At 41.9% G+C, this 17,279-nt stretch overlaps 1 protein-coding gene across 1 annotated transcript; it reads left to right on the forward strand.

Moving 5' to 3' along the window:
• The first annotated feature begins 349 nt into the window (after positions 1 to 349).
• LRAT (lecithin retinol acyltransferase) lies at positions 350 to 16,552 on the forward strand. The gene is made up of 2 exons (XM_082256322.1): positions 350 to 945; positions 16,262 to 16,552. The coding sequence occupies exons 1-2, from the start codon at positions 412 to 414 to the stop codon at positions 16,412 to 16,414; spliced, it is 687 nt and encodes a 228-aa protein (XP_082112448.1). The 5' UTR covers positions 350 to 411; the 3' UTR covers positions 16,415 to 16,552.
• The last annotated feature ends 727 nt before the right edge of the window (positions 16,553 to 17,279 follow it).

Below are 17,279 nucleotides of genomic sequence, written 5' to 3' on the forward strand. Positions count from 1 at the left end.
TCTGCAGTGCCTATGAGTTAACAGAAGACGAAATGTAAAAAGCAAGTGGAAATAAGTAGTAGGCCCTCCAGGTTTGTTTCTGTGAAGCTCTGAGAAGCCTCATTCATGAATCACTCAGTTATGTAGTGTGGAAAATCTCTGGTCTGTAATAGGGAGTGCCTGTTCTATGCACACATTGCAATTTAAAGCTTCGGGGAGAAGTGCTACTGCGGGCTCAGTGTTTATGTCTGCAGGCTTTATTCCAGTGATACATAAACAAATCACTCCAGCCACTGCCAAATTCCCTCTAGCCAATCGTAACCAGTGATGTCATTCTATAACACCCAAACCTTATAAATTTTCTCCAAACCAAGAACCAGGCAGCATCCCTCACTCAGCACTAATTCTGGTCTCAGCAGACAGAAAACAAAGATGAAGAACTCCCTGGCAGATTGGTTGATCTTTTTCCTGGATAAGATATCAGTGGTGGCCAGCTTCAAACTCTTTAGCATGTCAGATGAAAGTGAGGAGGATCACCATTATCAGGACATTTCCTATTTTAAGCGGGGAGACTTATTAGAAGTTCCCAGGACGCTGTTTGTACACTTTGGGATTTATTTGGGGAATAACAAGGTTGCCCATCTGATGCCAGATATCCTTCCTACCCTGACAGATGACAAGTGTCTGATTGACAAGGTGGTGACTAACAAAAGGCTGATCCTGGGTGTCCTGGCTAAGGTGGCCAGTATCAGGGTGGACACGGTGCAGGACTTTGCCTATGGTGGAACCATAATAGTTAATCACATGGACAGCAGCTTCAAGACAAAACCCCTCTGTAATGAGGAAGTGGCCCAAAGGGCTGAAAAGTTACTGGGGGCCACGCCATACAGCCTACTGTGGGATAACTGCGAGCACTTTGTGACCTATTGCAGATATGGATTGCCTGTGAGCTTTCAGACCGATAAGGTAAATTACGTTAGTGTGCATCACTCTTTTTGGATTTATAAGATGTTCTTCTTGCATTGACTAATGGCATGAACATTTTTTTTTTTTTTTTTTATTCAAGTTTGCAAGAAAAAAAAGGAAATAAATACAATTCAACTTATGGCATGAACATAAAATAGGAACAAATCTGTTCTGAATCTTTATGTCATACAGAAAACATCGACAATATGTCTCTTCTTCTAGCACATTTATTTACTAAATACATTGTTTTTGAATTTTACTACACATTCAAAAGATTCTACTCCGCTTTTGTAGGATAGTATTATTTGGAGATATGGCATACATATTGAACTTATTGGCCTAATGCAGTTTTATGCATAGCTGCATACATACTGTTCATTGCACGCATCTATCTTTAACTGGTAACTCCACTTTCATGGGGGAAAAAAAAATAACAAATTAAAAAAAAATAATATAGCACATACAATTGCAACACAAGCCACATTCTAATTAAATGTTATTTAAAATTGCCTTTTCAATTTGCAGTGCTCTTATTTTCCGTAAAAAATGCAATGCAATATGGCAACCCAGAGGCGTTCTGTGTACAAAATGCCTCCAAGAAATGTTATGTCCTGCTTGTGTGATTATAAAATCACTCCCCTTCTCATCCACTCTGCACAAAAACAAACAGCTAACTTTTACTATGAAGATAACAGCCAAGCTATTCCACCTTGGTGAAAATGTAATCTGCTCACAGTGGTGTAATAATAAACATCCCTGACCAGCTCAACAAAGAAAAGCTACAGTATATCTGCCTATTAAAGACACCAATGTGAAATGCCATAGTAGCTGTTTACTAAAATAGTAGGAAAATATGAAAACTATCCAAACGTCCATTTCATCAGTTATGATCATATTGTGGTTAACATCTCTGTTATTGTTTGTAACACTCTGGATAAAGAAGAGAGAAAGTGCAGATATTATACTCAGGGGTTGATTTACTAAAACTGAAGAGTGCAAAATGTGGTGCAGCTCTGCATGGAAACCAATCATCTTCCAGGTTTTTCTTTTGTCAAAGCCTAATTGAACAAGTTGAAGTTAGAAGCTGATTGACTACCATGTACAGATGCACCAGATTTTGCACTCTACAGTTTTAGTAAATCAACCCAATAATTCTTAAAGTGGTTTTAAAGGCTCAAGGTTTTTTTTTACCTTCGCGCATTCAATGCATGCAGATAAAAAACCTTCTATGAGCAGCAGGACCCCTAATACTCACCTGAGCGATCCAGCGATGTTCGTGAGAGCTGAGCTTCTCCCGGGTCTCTCATTCCTCATTCCTGATTGGCTCTGTACCTCAATCTGTGATCAGCAGTGACACTGCAATCACAGAGCGTGCTGCCCAAGCCCAGCAGCCGGTGCGATTATGGGAGGCCATATGACGGCCTCCAAGAACTAGCCAGCCGCACTGTAGCCATCATTCGGCTATAGCACAGTTGGCAAGTGATTAAAGGGTTAATTCACCTTTACCAAAAAACTGCATATGCAGATAAGGGGCGTCTGTAAATAAAAAGAAACTGTTCAGTCTTTGACTAAAGTTGGAAATAACTTTGCTATAGGTGTAGGCCATTTGTGTACCTCCCGAAGCCTATTTGAAAAACTACCAGAGATGGTATCATCCTGTTTTGCCATCTTGCAAGAGCAATATTCAACTTTTGTCAAAGCTGCACAGTTTGTTTTTATGTACAGGCGCCCCTTACCTGCATAGGTAGTTTTTTTGGTAAAGGTGAGCTAACCCTTTAAGACATACCTGTTGATAATTGATCCATGTATGGGCTGCCTTTGATGTTTATGGCTGCTGGATATTAACCCATTTATGAAAGCATTAAGCATATATGCAACAGCACAGTGGGTTGGTCTTAACGCCCAGCTGCTGCATTTATGCGTAGCTGTTTGTTCAGGGGTGCACTCAATTGGCACCCCCCAAACTGTGATAGAGCCTTCCCCAACAGCTTACGGTCAACTACCAACAATCATCATCTGGAAGGATGGGATTACGGTTATGTCAAAACTTTGCAGCCAATCACAGGACCACATAAAGGGCTGGCTCTTGCTGGTGGCAAGGGGTTAATGTGTAATTCCAGCTATAACTTTTTGGTTAATGTCTTCTTTTTTCTTTTGGACAGAGTAAGAAAGGGATAGAACTCTTGGCAGGTTTTTATTCTGGTCTGGCACAGGAGGTAATGTGAATTCTCTCTAGTCGAATAAACACTCCAGTAGAACTCCAAAAATAGGGACAGGTTAGACTCTCCGTCAAGTTATTATTATTTTTGTCTGTGTCTTATTGTCCCAGTGACAACTGCTCCCTTTTTTTCTTGTCCTGCTGTCAGCAAGTGAGGTGAAAACTTTTCAACAGGGTCACAAGCTAAACATTTGAACTCTTCCCAAGTCCCAACAAAACTAAAATAAGATTTTAATGGAATTGGGATTTAATGCTGAAGTTTATGTATCATTTTTTGCTAATGGCAGTTTTGACCATTCTAATGATGAATGTGCCATACCTAGCTGCTCCCCATGAAAGATAAAAATACCTGTGGTAGGTACCGCTACTACAACGATCGCTAATAGCTTCCGGGTCCCATGCCAAGTGTTTTCCCTGCTGCATAGTAAATACAGGGGGTCACTTGCTCAGCACGAATGCCATTCGGAGAGCACTTTGCATTTTTCTCAATGAATGCAAAGCCTTCTCTGATTAGATGAGTTGGGGAGGCAGGCAATTTTCACCTTGTCCAATCAGAAAATGCTTGTATTCATTGAAAAAATGAAAAGTGTTCTCTGAATGGGGCCCTTGCTGAGCAAGCGCCCACTCTGCAGCACGGCAGAAGCTAGCAGTGATCGCTGTAGTAGTTGTGCCTGCTACAGTGATATTCATATTACACAGGAAAGGAACATGCATACTTGTATTGGTCCAATATGTACCAATGTAACTGTGCAAAAAAAGCCATATTTAAACTTCAGCTTTAAACAGCCAGGATGGCTAATGTGGTTATACCACACCTTTTCTCCCAAAATATTAGCCTTTTGGATCCCATGCTGATTATCTGTAAGATTCTGAAGGGCCCATCAATGTGCATTGCTAGATCTGTTCCAAGTTGAGTCATCCACCTGCAGCTAAGAAAAGTGCCAGTGGAACCAACCTTCAATTGTATGATCAACAGCACACTATAAGGGGAGTTCATTAAGGGTTTTCTAGACATCCTTTAGAATTTTATTTTGGGCACAGCACCAGAAGTATTGATGTTTGCTCCCATTTACCCAAATTTGGGTAATGACATCACCTGTACCCCTGTTTGCATTTAGCTTTCGGCAGGAGAGTCTCTCTGTGACAGCTAAATGGGGCCAGGGGACAGTGACAGCCCTATGCTCTGAGTATTGACATACTTCTCTATGCCAGATCAGAGTTGGGCCTAATTGCTGACAGGTTCCTAAATGGAGAACTGGTGGTAATTTTTTTTTAAGAATTAGTCCCTGCCATAAACATAGACTCCTAAAGTGGCAGTTTGCTGAATTTACCCCAGGTGTCCGTAATGTTATTGACACTGGCAAAAATGCTTGCCTGAATTGGGCTGTAGTACTTCCTGTACGAATAACTGTTTTTGCTTAGTAAAATATTTAGGTTGTTTTCAAGAAAGTACTACTCAACTCAAGTATCCCTCCCGACTGTGTACTGTACAGATGACATACAGGGAATTCAAAATGGCTTTAATGCCACTTTTCTGGTGGTAGCTTCCTTAAGAAGTTCCTGCGCCTATGGCCGCTTTCAGACTGATGTGGTGCGGTTTGACCACACTACGGGAGCAGTGCAGTGTGCCCACGGGTTTGATGCGAGTTAGCTGCGCTTTCCCATAGAGTTCTGTTAGGTCCTGTGATTTGGTACACTTTCTGAAAGCACACCAAAGATGCAACATGCGGGAGTTTTGGTGCAATTTTTTCAATAAGTGCACCAAAACTGCAGGACCCAATAGAACTCTATAAGAAGGAGCAACTGACTTACAACAAACCTGGGGGTACACTGCGCTGCTCCCGCAGTGTGGTCAAACTACATTGTATCAGTCTGAAAGCAGCCTTAGGTGCAGGAACTTCTTAAGGAAGGTTCCACCAGAAAAGTGGCATTAGCGTCATTCTGAATTCCCTGTATGTTGTCTGTACAGTACACAGTCGGGTGGGATACTTAAGTTGAGTAGTGCTTTCTTGAAAACAACCTTAATATTTTACCCAGCAAAAACAGTTATTCATACAGGAAATCATGCTATGAAATCATAGTCTGTTCTTGCTTGAAAAAAAGCTGTTTCACTCAGTAGCAGTAAAATGTATTAAATAGCAATGAGAACAGAACTCTCATTTATGCCAGGTACAAACTGTTAACTGTCTGTACTTAAAGATCCTGAATAATACCACACCATTAATACCTACTATAATTCTCAGGGTTTTAGTTATTTGTCTAACAATGGAATAAGAAACACAAATTCTACGTTTTCACTATAAATCAAATTGATTACTATCACATTTTGGTATTTTTTCACAGAATCTCCAAATTAAAGCAAATTCAGTATATAACAGTATTGGAGTACTTTGCATTCCTGTCGGCTGATACTCATTATGTTATGACACATCTGTCCCATCATTCTGTCTTCGGTTATTCCCTTGTGTTGAGACGCGTTTCTCCATCTTTGTCTCCTGATACCCCTTTATGTTATGGCACATTTCCCAATTTTCTGTCTTCTGTCACCTACCTTGTATCAGAAAATGTCTCTCCATCTCTGTCTCCTGTCACCTGCTTGTGTTATGACATGTCTCTCCATATTTGTCTCCTGTCACCTCCTTGTGTTATGACACCTCTCCATCTTTGTCTCCTGTCACCTACCCCTTGTATTACAAAATGTCTCTACATCTTTGTCACCTGCCACCTACCTTGTATTATGAAATGTCTCCTCATCTTTTTGACTCCTGAAACCCCCTTGTGTAATGACATGTCTCTCCATCTTTGTCTGCTGTTACCTCCTTCTGCTATGACACCTTTCTCCATCTTTTTGTCTCCTGATACCCCCTTTGTCTAATGCCTTGTCTCGCTATCTTTGTCTCATCCTTGCGTTATGACATATCTCTCCATCTTTGTCTCCTGTCAACTCCTTGTGTTATGACATGTCTCTCCATCTTTGTCTCCTTTCACCTACCTTGTATTATGAAATGTCTCTCCAGCTTTGTCTCCTGTTGCCTAAATGTATCATGAAATGTCTCTTCATCTTCTCGTCCCCTGATACCCCTTTGTGTAATGACATGCCTCTCCATCTTTGTCTCCTGTCACCCCCTTGTGTTATGATACATCTCTCCATCTTTGTCTGCTGTCACCCCCTTGTGTTATGACATGTCTCTCCATCTTTGTCTCCTGTCATCTCCTTGTGTTATGATATGTCTCTGAATTTTTTGTCTTCTGATATTCCCTTGTGTTATGACATGTCTCTCGATCTTTTTGTCTCCTCCATACCCCCTTTGTGTTATGAAATGTCTCTCCATCTTTGTCTCCTCTCACCTCCTCGTGTAATGACATGTCTCTACATTTTTTGTCTCTTCATACGCCCTTGTGTGATGACATGTCTCTTTATTTTTTTATTTTTTGTCTCCTGATACCCCCTTGTGTTATGACATGTCTCTCCATTTTCGTCTCCTCCATACCACCTTGTGTTATGACATGTCTCTCCATCTTTGTCTTCTGATACCCTCTTTCGTTATGACCTTTCTCTCCATCCTTGTCTCCTGGTACCCCCTTGTGTTATGACCTGTCTCTCCATCATTTTTGTCTCCTCATATCCCCTAGTGTTATGACATCTCTCCATTTTTTGTCTTCTCCATATCCCCTTGTGTTATGACATGTCTCTCCATTTTGTTTGTCTCCCGATACCCTCTTGAGTTATGACATGTCTCTCCATCTTTTTGTCTCCTAATATGCCCTAGTGTTATGACCTGTCTCTCCATCTTTGTCTTTTGATACCACCTTGTGTTATGACCTGTCTCTTCATATTTTTGTCTTCTCCTTACCCCCTTGAGTTATGACATGTCTATCCATCATTGTCTCCTGTCACCTCCTTGTGTTATGACATATTTCTCCATTGTTTTTGTCTCCTGATACCCTCTTGTGTTATGACATGTCTCTCCATCTTTGTCTCCTGATACCCCCTTGTGTTATGTACTGTCTCTCCATCTTTGTCTCCTACATATCCCCTATTGTTATGAGTCATGACATGTCTCTCCATCTTTGTCTCCTGATACCCCCTTGTGTTATGACATGTCTCTCCATTTTCTTGTCTCCTCATACCCCCTTGTGTTATGACATATATCTACATTTTTTTGGTCTCCTGATACCCCCTTGTGTTATGACATGTATCTACATTTTTTTGTCTCCTGATACCCCCTTGTGTTATGACATGTCTCTGCATCCTTGTCTCCTGATACCCCCTTGTGGTATGACTTGTCTCTCCATCTTTTTCTCCCCTCATACGCCCATGTGTTATGATGACACGTCTCTCCATTTTTTGTCTCCTGATACCCCCTTGTTTTATGACATGTCTCTGCATCCTTGTCTCCTGATACCCCCTTGTGGTATGACTTGTCTCTCCATCTTTTTGTCTCCTGATACCTCTAAGCGTTATGACCTGTCTCTCCATTTTTCTATCTGATTTCTGCCCCCTAATAATAGAAGAAAGAAAAATGGAGACCCCCTTCACTCTTGTGTTATGACATGCCTTTCCATTTTTATATCTGATGTCTGCCCCCTTGTAACAGAAGACACTTCTCCCCAACTCCATTTTTTCATCTCCTGTAACCTTCTTTGTGTTAATACATATCTTAATCTTTCTTTCTCCTGTTATTCTCTTGTGTTATGATCATTTTCTCCATATTTCTGTCTGTAGACACCTCTCTTGAGTCATGACACGTCTCCATTTTTCTGTCTCCTGTCACCACCCTTGTATTATGGCACACCTCTCCATTTTTCTGTCTCCTGTCTCCTCCCTTGTGTTATGGCACGTCTCTCCATCTTTATGTTCTTAGGTAGAAATCACAGGTGCCAAGTAAAGAGTGGACCGCTCTAAAGTTGGCAGACAAACCTGTTCCTGAGGCAGGATTTGTTTTGCTTCCAAAATTGTAAAGCAGGATTCTTATTCTCACTGGGTTTCAATACACACACCACATTATAAGCTTTCTTCCTTCTCTCACTCTGTTTTGCTCATAAAGCATTGCCTTTTAATAGGCACTTTCCCAGCTCACCAGCTTTATTTCAGAAACTGAAGCCAACATTTTCCAGCGAAGAGTAGTATAGTGATGAAAGTAACTATGATCTAAACAGAGGGGATCATTTATAAAATCTGGAGCAAAGGAATATATATATATATATGTTGTCATAACAGCCAAAATGTAATTTTATTTTATAACCTGTATTGAAGTTCTGCAGATAAAGCAATACATTGTAGTACTGTTTTTATAGCTGAACTCCAGAGAAAAATCATTTACTCTTGCAGTAGGTTTCCCTCCCCACTGCAAGGGTGAACTCCTCAGTTTTCCTAGGAAATGATGAATACAGTGATATACCTTTTACCTTGCTCCTCTGGAAGCTGGCACTCTTCTCTACTGTCTAACACTAATGTTAGCGAACCCTTACCATTCTCTTGTACAATGCAGGACTGCTGGGTTTGGCTGTAAGCTAAGCACAATGACAAACTTCCTATTAGCTATCCAATAAATAAATGTTTAAAATTAATAAATGTACCCTAAGCCTTTAGAATACGAGAGGATATTGGGGTTGATTTACTAAAACTGTAGAGTACAAAATTTGGTGCAGCTCTGCATAGTAGCTAATCATCTTCTAACTTCAGCTTGTTCAATTAAGCTTTGACAAAAGAACCTGGAAGCTGATTGGTTACTATGCAGACCTGCACCAGATTTTGCAACCCAGAGTGACAGCTAGTTGGGTGTAAAAATGGAAATCTGTATACAGTATGTATTTTTTATATCAATGTTTGTCAAAATGTGAGACCCGTACTATTGGCAAAACACATCTGCATCGCAGAGGGCACATGGTAGGGCTCAGCATCTATGTTAAGGACATGCCTTGTGTACAGACAATAGATAAAGCATGCTTGAACCACAAGACTGGATTTAACCTCCAAGGCTGCCCTAAGGGCATTTTAGAGAGACCCGAATGCTTATTAAAGACTGACTCAAAGGTCTGTATGTATGTATAGTCCATGTCATTTGAGAGAGAGCACAAAAGCACAGTACAAGATTAAAGTTGATAGCAATGTGAGTCCGTAGATGGGGTATTGTCCCCGTAGAAACTTTGGTTTGCATTTTTCTTAAATACAAGTTGGTTTCAGACGTGGACAGCTCTCCTACTAAGGCTAGCTTTATGTGGGCTGTCAGTGACTGTCTAACTAAGGGGTTCTCAACTAGGGTTCCTCCAGAGATTGCTAGGGGTTCCTTAAGCATTATTTGCCTCTCAGATAAGTTCCTATTGACACCATTGATCTTTTTAGCTATCTGTAAGGAGCATTCTTCTCACTGACCATCACCCTTAATATATCATGAGTTGCAGATAAAGTAATTTTTAGTAGGGTTTTCCTGAGACCTGAAAGATATTTCAAGGGTTCCTCTGTGTATAAAAGGTTGAGAAAGGCTGGTCTAACTACACCTGCACCTGGCTATGCTTAGCACATCATGAAGAGAAGCTTTAAGCATTCAGCTAAACGTTGCAGGTAGTATGGTCACACTGACTCCAGTTCAGACTGTGCCAAGCACACCCAAATGTAGATGGGCTTTTAAAATCTCATATACACCTACCTCTAAAGCTATCACAAATGTTACTGTCCGATTGCACAATCTATTTAGTGTGGGGATTGCTTAAATAATTCATTCAGTTCATATCCAAGCAGGTAGTTACTTGCACTGTATAGCATGTTTTTTACCCTAATACATTCTCCCCTAATGTTTTTTACCCTAATACATTCACAAAAGGCCCTGCTAACAGTCTTACCCCCCTCTGTTAATAAAAACTTACCTGGCTTCATGTAACCACTCCAGTGTTGTCTCTGACTCCACTACGGGTGCCACCTTAGCACCTGGCTTGCTACAGGCAGGGTCGGATTAAGAGCATCATGGGCCTGGTACTGAAGATTTTGGTGGGCCTTTTTATGGAAATAAATAAAATAAAAAAGCAAACAATTTTTTGCTAAGGAAGTGAGAGTGGGTACCTGTCAAATCTAGGTACCCGCTTCCTCCAAAAAAAGGACATGCCAAATGTGGGATATCAGGGGGTCAGGAGGCCTTAAAGCAGAAGTTCCACTTTTGGGTGGAACTCCACTTTAAACAGAATCTTAGTCACTATATACACTGCACACTCATGCCAACGTCATTGTACCCACATAATACTCATTATTATTGTGCCATAAGGGAGAAGATGGGAGAGACAGGGAGGAGGAAGGGAGGGGGGTGGGGGAGATGTAAACCCTAACAAAAGGACATTTTAAATCCTGTGTATCAAACAATAATGCAATATAGTGTGGCACCAAAAAGAAAATATTACTCCACCCAAAACTGACGTTCTGTATATCTCTGATATTATGTGCAATACTATTCCTACTAATATTAAAAGGCCACCAGTCTCTGGGTTTAAAGTGTAACCAAAGAGAAAGCTTTTATTTATTTTGGATAGAGTAAGGAGGGGTTAGCCTGGGTTCACACTACTGCGATACGGGAGCCACCGCCATTCCTGTGCGGGTTCCCGCGTCGCATCTCCCTGCAGGCAGTTCACACTCCACTCTGCAAACAGCTGCCGGTGTCAAAACAAAGGTAATGACACCCCCAGATTGGTTTGCAGATCGCAGTGCAAACTGGGAATTTGGACAGGAATTGCATCGCATGGGATCCGATTACAGTGTGGGGAAAAAAAAGGTTCCTGCAGCATTTTCTTGGGAATGCATTGGGAGTTTAGACATACAAAATGTATGGCTGAATTCGCATTGCACAGACATCCCATGTGATCTGCATAGCAATATGATAAAAAATCGCATGCGATGTCTGTGTTTGCAATAGTCTGAAACAAGGCTCATACCTCTGTCAGCTTTTTTTTTTTTCCAATCTGTGCCCCATTGAGGAGATTTCTCTTCACTTCCTGTCCCATAGCCAAACAGGAAGTGAGAGAAAATCCCTTCAAAGTAAGGGAATCCCTGGTTGTCACCAGAACTAATGTCACCATTGGATTATTTCTTCTCTATTCCTGTTCTGGGGACACCCAAAATGTAGGGTTTTCATTTACTTCCACATTTGATGATAACAGTAAACAGGACTAATAGAGACAAACAGAGAGGGTAAATCTCCCTAACAGGGACATAGGCAGTGATGGAAACCTGACAGAGGATCTAATCCCTCTCCACTCTATCAACAAACTAGAAAAAAAATGCATTTAGTTATACTTTAACAATGTCTTAAAATGTTATGTGAAGTGCTCCGCTTAAGTGTAGAAATTCACTTTGCACCTTATTTCAATTCCTTTTTTTAAAGGTATTGCAAGTATTGAAAATAAGATGAGAGCAGATCGAATACCTAAAGAGAGCGACAGAAATAAGGTGGGGTTCAAAGTGAACCATACTATTACCTGCATGAATTGGCATTTGGGGGGTAAAAACATGCAGTGAAGAGGTATGATATCACCTTCTCACTGCCTGTCACTTTTCAGTTTAGTGACAGTGCCTGCTGCAAGTGTGTACAAGCCTTTGGGTCCACACTAGTGTGCTGCAGTTTGGCCGCATTGTTTGTGTATCCGCAGTTTCCTGTGTTTTACCTGCAGTTTTAGCTGCAATCCTATTGATTTCTATTAGGTTGCAAGTTTTTGCTGAATTTTCTGAAAGTGTACCAAAGATGCAGCATGCAGGCATTTTGTTGTGCTTTCAGAAAATACAGAAAAAACATGCAACCTAATAGGAATTAAAGTGGAGTTCCACCCTAATTTTATACTTACCTCCATCTTCTCGCTCCGGGTCACCTGAAAAACAAATGGCTAATCGCATTTTTTTTTACTTACCTCGTAGCGAAGAAAATATACTTACCTTACTTCCTCCTTCCTCGGCCGCGGCCCGTCATCACTTCCTGGCTCTGCAATGATTCCTGGGAGCTGAACGTCATCGCTCCCAGGAATCATTGCGCCTGCACCGGCCCCGACGTCAGTTCCGGGGCGCGCGCGTCATCCCCTTCTAAACAGCTTCTGGGCATGCCCAGAAGCTGTGGAGGGATGACGCGCGCGCTCGGAAGTGACGGCGGGGCCGGCGCAGGGCATCGTGGGACCGAAGAAGGCGGAAGAGGACACAGAAGAGGATCGCACTGGCTTCAAGCTTGCCCACATCTGAGATGGCAGCGCTGGACAAGACTTTTTCAAGGTAAGTATTTGTCCTAACAGGTAAGTGCAACCCGGGACAGATCAGAGGCTAGCCATTGTGGAATGTACTAGCCCTGACTGTCCCGGGGGTATTTTTAAAAAAAAAAAAAAAAAATTCCAGGGTGGAACTCAGCTTTAATAAGTCTGTGGCTTAAACGCAGGAAAACTGCAGATACACATGCAATGGGACAAACCATAGCAAACCAGTGTGAACCCACTTAAAAGCACAAAGGACTAAGTACTACCATAGGCTGATGACACAATTCTAAATACTTTGGCTGCAGTTTTAACAGCTAAAACTGGAGAAAAAGTTTAAAAAGAGGGGGAGGGAGAGAAGAAATGAGGCTGGAGGAAGAGTCCAGTCACTGAGCTTACATATGGATGATTCCTGGAGGCTTATCACTCTCACATATCATGTTCATGTTGTATCTGTCGGCTGCTCTGTGTATAAATTCCCGCCCCCACACGGCTCCTTCACTTCACTGTACCGACTGGTGTGTGCGGGCACAGAGGGAGAGGGACGGGAGAAGGCAGAGCCAATCCAGCCTCTCTCCTCTTCCATTTGTGCAGGGGGAACTGTGCTCTGTGACACTGTAATATTCACACTGAACCAACACAGGTGCAGCCAGCCACCCCTACATTTACCAATCGCTTCTCCTGTCCCATAGATGCTTATGGACAGGAGAAATCAGGCTCATGCTGCTGGCTGGGTGGGCCTATCTCAAGGGAGGGGGCCTGGTGCTGCAGTTCCAATAGCCCCTATGTTAATCCGGCCCTGGCTACAGGAGGCACCCAAAGGAGGGAAGAGTTGACAGCACTAGCAGGGGCTGCCAGAAAAGGTGGGATGTGACCTTACAATGCAATATCGTTGCACAGAACAGGTAAGTATAACATCTTTTTTTTATTTAAAAAAGCTGTGCCTTTTGTATCACTTAAATAAACTTTTCTTTTCCATTTTGGATAGAGTAAGGAAGGGTTATAACCCCTGTCAGGTTTTTTGCCATCTGTTTCCAAAACAGAAAGTGAGAAGAAATTTCTCTTAGGGAGATCCCTGGCTGTCACCGGGGTCAACAGAACTAGTGTCCCATTATGAAGGGTTTCCCTCTATTACTGTTATTGGAACAACCCAAAATGTTGGATTTTCTTTCACATTCACTCTCAGTAATAATAGTAAACAAGAGAGATGGAGAGGATGAATCTCCCTAACAGGAACACGGAGAGCAACAAAAACCCGACAGTTGTTCTAATCCGTATTCACTATATCCAAAGATAAAAAATGTTTCTACTTATACTTAAAAGTGATTGTAAAGCTTAAAATTAAAAAAACAACAAGTAATACCTGCTCTGTGTAATAGTATTGCAAAAAGCGGCCCTGAGCCTCCTCTTTTGGGGTCCCCCACTAGCACTCTAGGCTCCTGTTTTCTGTACATTCACATGAGAAGCCAGTTCCTATGGTGCTGCACCTGTAGGCTCCCTCAGCCCGGCCCCCGCTCACAGGATTTGATTGACAGACTTTAGTTTCTTTTATGAGTATTTTTTACTTTCTTTCTTATATTTTCTCCTGGTAATCCAGCCATTAAGTCTGTTGTTTTTCAACAGAACAAGCTGTTCTGCAATTGTAGCAGTTTGAGGGTTGGGAAAAACTATTTACCACTGACAGGGTGTTTACAATGATCAATTTGTATTTGTTTCCCAAAAGGGGAAAAGCTGCTATAACTGCTTATAAACTGTGAGCTGAAGTTTGGCTTCAATTTATTAGTGTATCTAAATCCACTGGTACATCTAACACCCCCTTCCCCCCCAGACTGACAATGCTGGTGTCCAAATGTGCCCCTTGTGCTCCCTTGGGGCACTCTAATACTGGAGGTTTGTTACTGGCCAGATCACCAGGTGAAAATAGAGAGAAAAAAGCATAAAAAAAAGAAAATGAATGTAGCCACTGTAACGGAAATGCGACCCCACAATGTGCTTGTGTGCTTCCATCAGAATACCGCTTCCTTCAGTTTTGAACATAGGTATCAGGTATTACAGCCACCCCCCATACAAAACTAGTGGTTGAGCTGATGACATTAGCATCTGTCATGAATCTGACTGTGTGGAGAAGTCCCCTATTGGCAATAGGCAGCTAGGCCTTTAACATGGATCCTAGGCCTAGAGTCCCAGAGTCTGTGTGTCTTGGGGAAATGTGAACTTGAATCCAAAGTAACATTACTCCAAGGGTCCCCCCAGCATACACCACACAAAGAACAGTGTTCCCTCACAAGCCCGGGCCCATAGGCAATAGGCTTGCCTGCAGTCCCCTCCAGAAGCCCCTGTCCTGAGTGAGTTTGTCACATTTCTCCCCTTTCGGAAGGAGACTAACACAGGAAGAGACCCCAGATGGGTTGACTTCAAAGTTAGTCTGTAGTTCCAGTCCCCCAATGCCCGTACCCACACAGTATCCCAAAAAATTGTCCCAAACATAGCATTACTTACCCAGTCAACCTCTGCCTCTCTCGTAGAAAATACCCACCGCTGGGGAGAAGCGTGGACTGGGCCTTCTCCCTGGAGTTCTTCCAGACGCTGGAGAGAAGACAGGGTGGCTGGGCTCACTTCGTCATGCTGTTGGGGATTTTGGCCGACAGCATCCATAGGGTATACAGTGGAGACTGTAGTCCCATCAACTTTCTCAGGAAGCCATTTTTTGTTAGTTGAGGGCAGAGGCCAGATGCACTCTGCTCTGTTGCCAGCTCTTCTGCTTTGTTGGTGTTATCATTCTGGGGTGCCTTCTGCTGCTGGAAAGGGGAGTTGACTGCTCCATCTTCCTTACCCTCATCTGGCTGTTGGGACAACCTTTCTCTGGTACCGTCTCCCAGGTGCACAGATCCTGGCTGGGGAGGAGAGGCAGTTTCCTCTGCTCTGACTGACTGTTAGGGAGAGAGGACGCCAACCTCCTCCCCATTCTCCCCCTGGATCCTGATCTGCTGCTGGGGAGTGACCGTTACCTTCTCACCCTGCGCCTAGGGAACTGCCGCAGGTGTAGGGCAGAGGTCTTGGACCCTCTGTCCAGTTATCAGAGCTTCAGCTGGAGAAGTTTTCTTGTAACTCCACAGATGCTGCTGGCAGGAAATCCCATGTCCCTGTCAGTGGTGTAGCAGAAAGGCCAACTGCCTCTTCTCTCAGGGAGGCTGGAGCTGCTGTTGGTGTTGGGCAGAGCTCAGTGGATCCAAAGCCTGTAGTCTCAGAGTCTGTGTGTCTTGGGGAGATGTGGACTTTAATGCAAAGTAACATTACTCCAAGGGTCCCCCTAGCATACACCCCACAAAGAGCAGTGTTCCCTCACAAGTCAGTAGGCAAGAGGCTAGCCTGCAGTCCCCTCTAAAAGCCACTATCCTGAGTGAGTTTGTCACAGCCACCACATCTAATGATTGGTAAGCTGCCTTATAGTACATTTTTGGTTTTGGGTTTGATACAGCTTTAAGCACAGATGGGCTGATGTCTCCTTGTTGCCAGATCTCCGGGAGCCATGTCCTAAAAGCCTAGTTTCCTTTATTCCTTTGCTATGATATTTCTGCAACAATAGGAAGAAAGATTTTAAGACCCTTATTATCCATGTGTATTGGGCCAGCAATGGTATGGTGGAGTAAGCCTATAAAGATGTGCTCCTTTGTAGGTTTTATATTCCTTGGTAAAAAGGATTTTCATTTATGAAACGTGATATTTAAAATGTCCCAAATTCTGGTTCATGTATAGATTTGATAACTGTGGGAAAATCATTAAAATTGTTACTTCTTTGATACTACTTGTGTATATATATATATATATATATATATATATATATATATAATCACTCTAACAAATATTTGCATTGTTTTCTAGTTTTGTGAGACTGTCAAGAGGATAATCAGAGACCAGAGAAGCGTGTTTCTTTCCGCTGCCTTAGGCCTTGTGCTAATACTGTGTCTGGGAATGGAGCCTTCCACCACCCTCCCCAGTCTCTTCATCACATTCGCTCTGTGGATGGCAAGCTAGTGGCAACAAACATTCCACACCTTGTATATATTGCCTCATGTAATATAGTATATTTATAATAAACTGACAAAATAACAAGGGACACAAAATGCATATAATGCCTGTATAAAAGATTCCATAGATCCGTTTTGTACTGTAAAAAAAATGCATATAATGCCTGTATAAAAGATTCCATAGATCCGTTTTGTACTGTAAAAAAAATGCATATAATGCCTGTATAAAAGATTCCATAGATCCGTTTTGTACTGTAAAAAAAATGCATATAATGCCTGTATAAAAGATTCCATAGATCCGTTTTGTACTGTAAAAAAAAATAAATCGACCTTGCTTAAATGAGAAAGCCTGATTTGATTTCAACACTAATATACTGAAACATTATTTTTTTGTTGTGACTTCAGTGTACTGTAGAACATTCTTGTGTCCCTCACACATTTGTATTACAAACTACTGTGTTACCATTTCTAACAATATGCCGTTTAGATCAACTAATGCTTACTCATGAGGATATGAGTCATGTCAGACATGTTCTGAGGATGTTTCTTTGCTGGGGGTATAGGATAACAACAGTAAACATAATTTCCACAGACGTCAGTAAGCCATCTACTGTATATATGAAGCTGTTTCCTTCCAATATAGGAGATGTTAACAAGATACCGAAAACAAAGGATTTTTAATTCCTTGCATTTACATCAACTCTTTCATAATCATTCAGTATAAATCTACTTCAAAACCAATAATGCACGAAAGCAATAAAATCCCTGTCAGAAGATATACAGGTGGGTTAAAGAGGAAGTAAACTCTTCCTTTTTTTTTCTTTTTTTTCCCTGCAAAGTAAATGCACAATATGCTAGTATGCATCATATAC

This window comes from Pelophylax lessonae (assembly GCF_965119305.1).
Source record: "Pelophylax lessonae genome assembly, chromosome: 1".
NCBI lineage: Eukaryota > Metazoa > Chordata > Amphibia > Anura > Ranidae > Pelophylax > Pelophylax lessonae.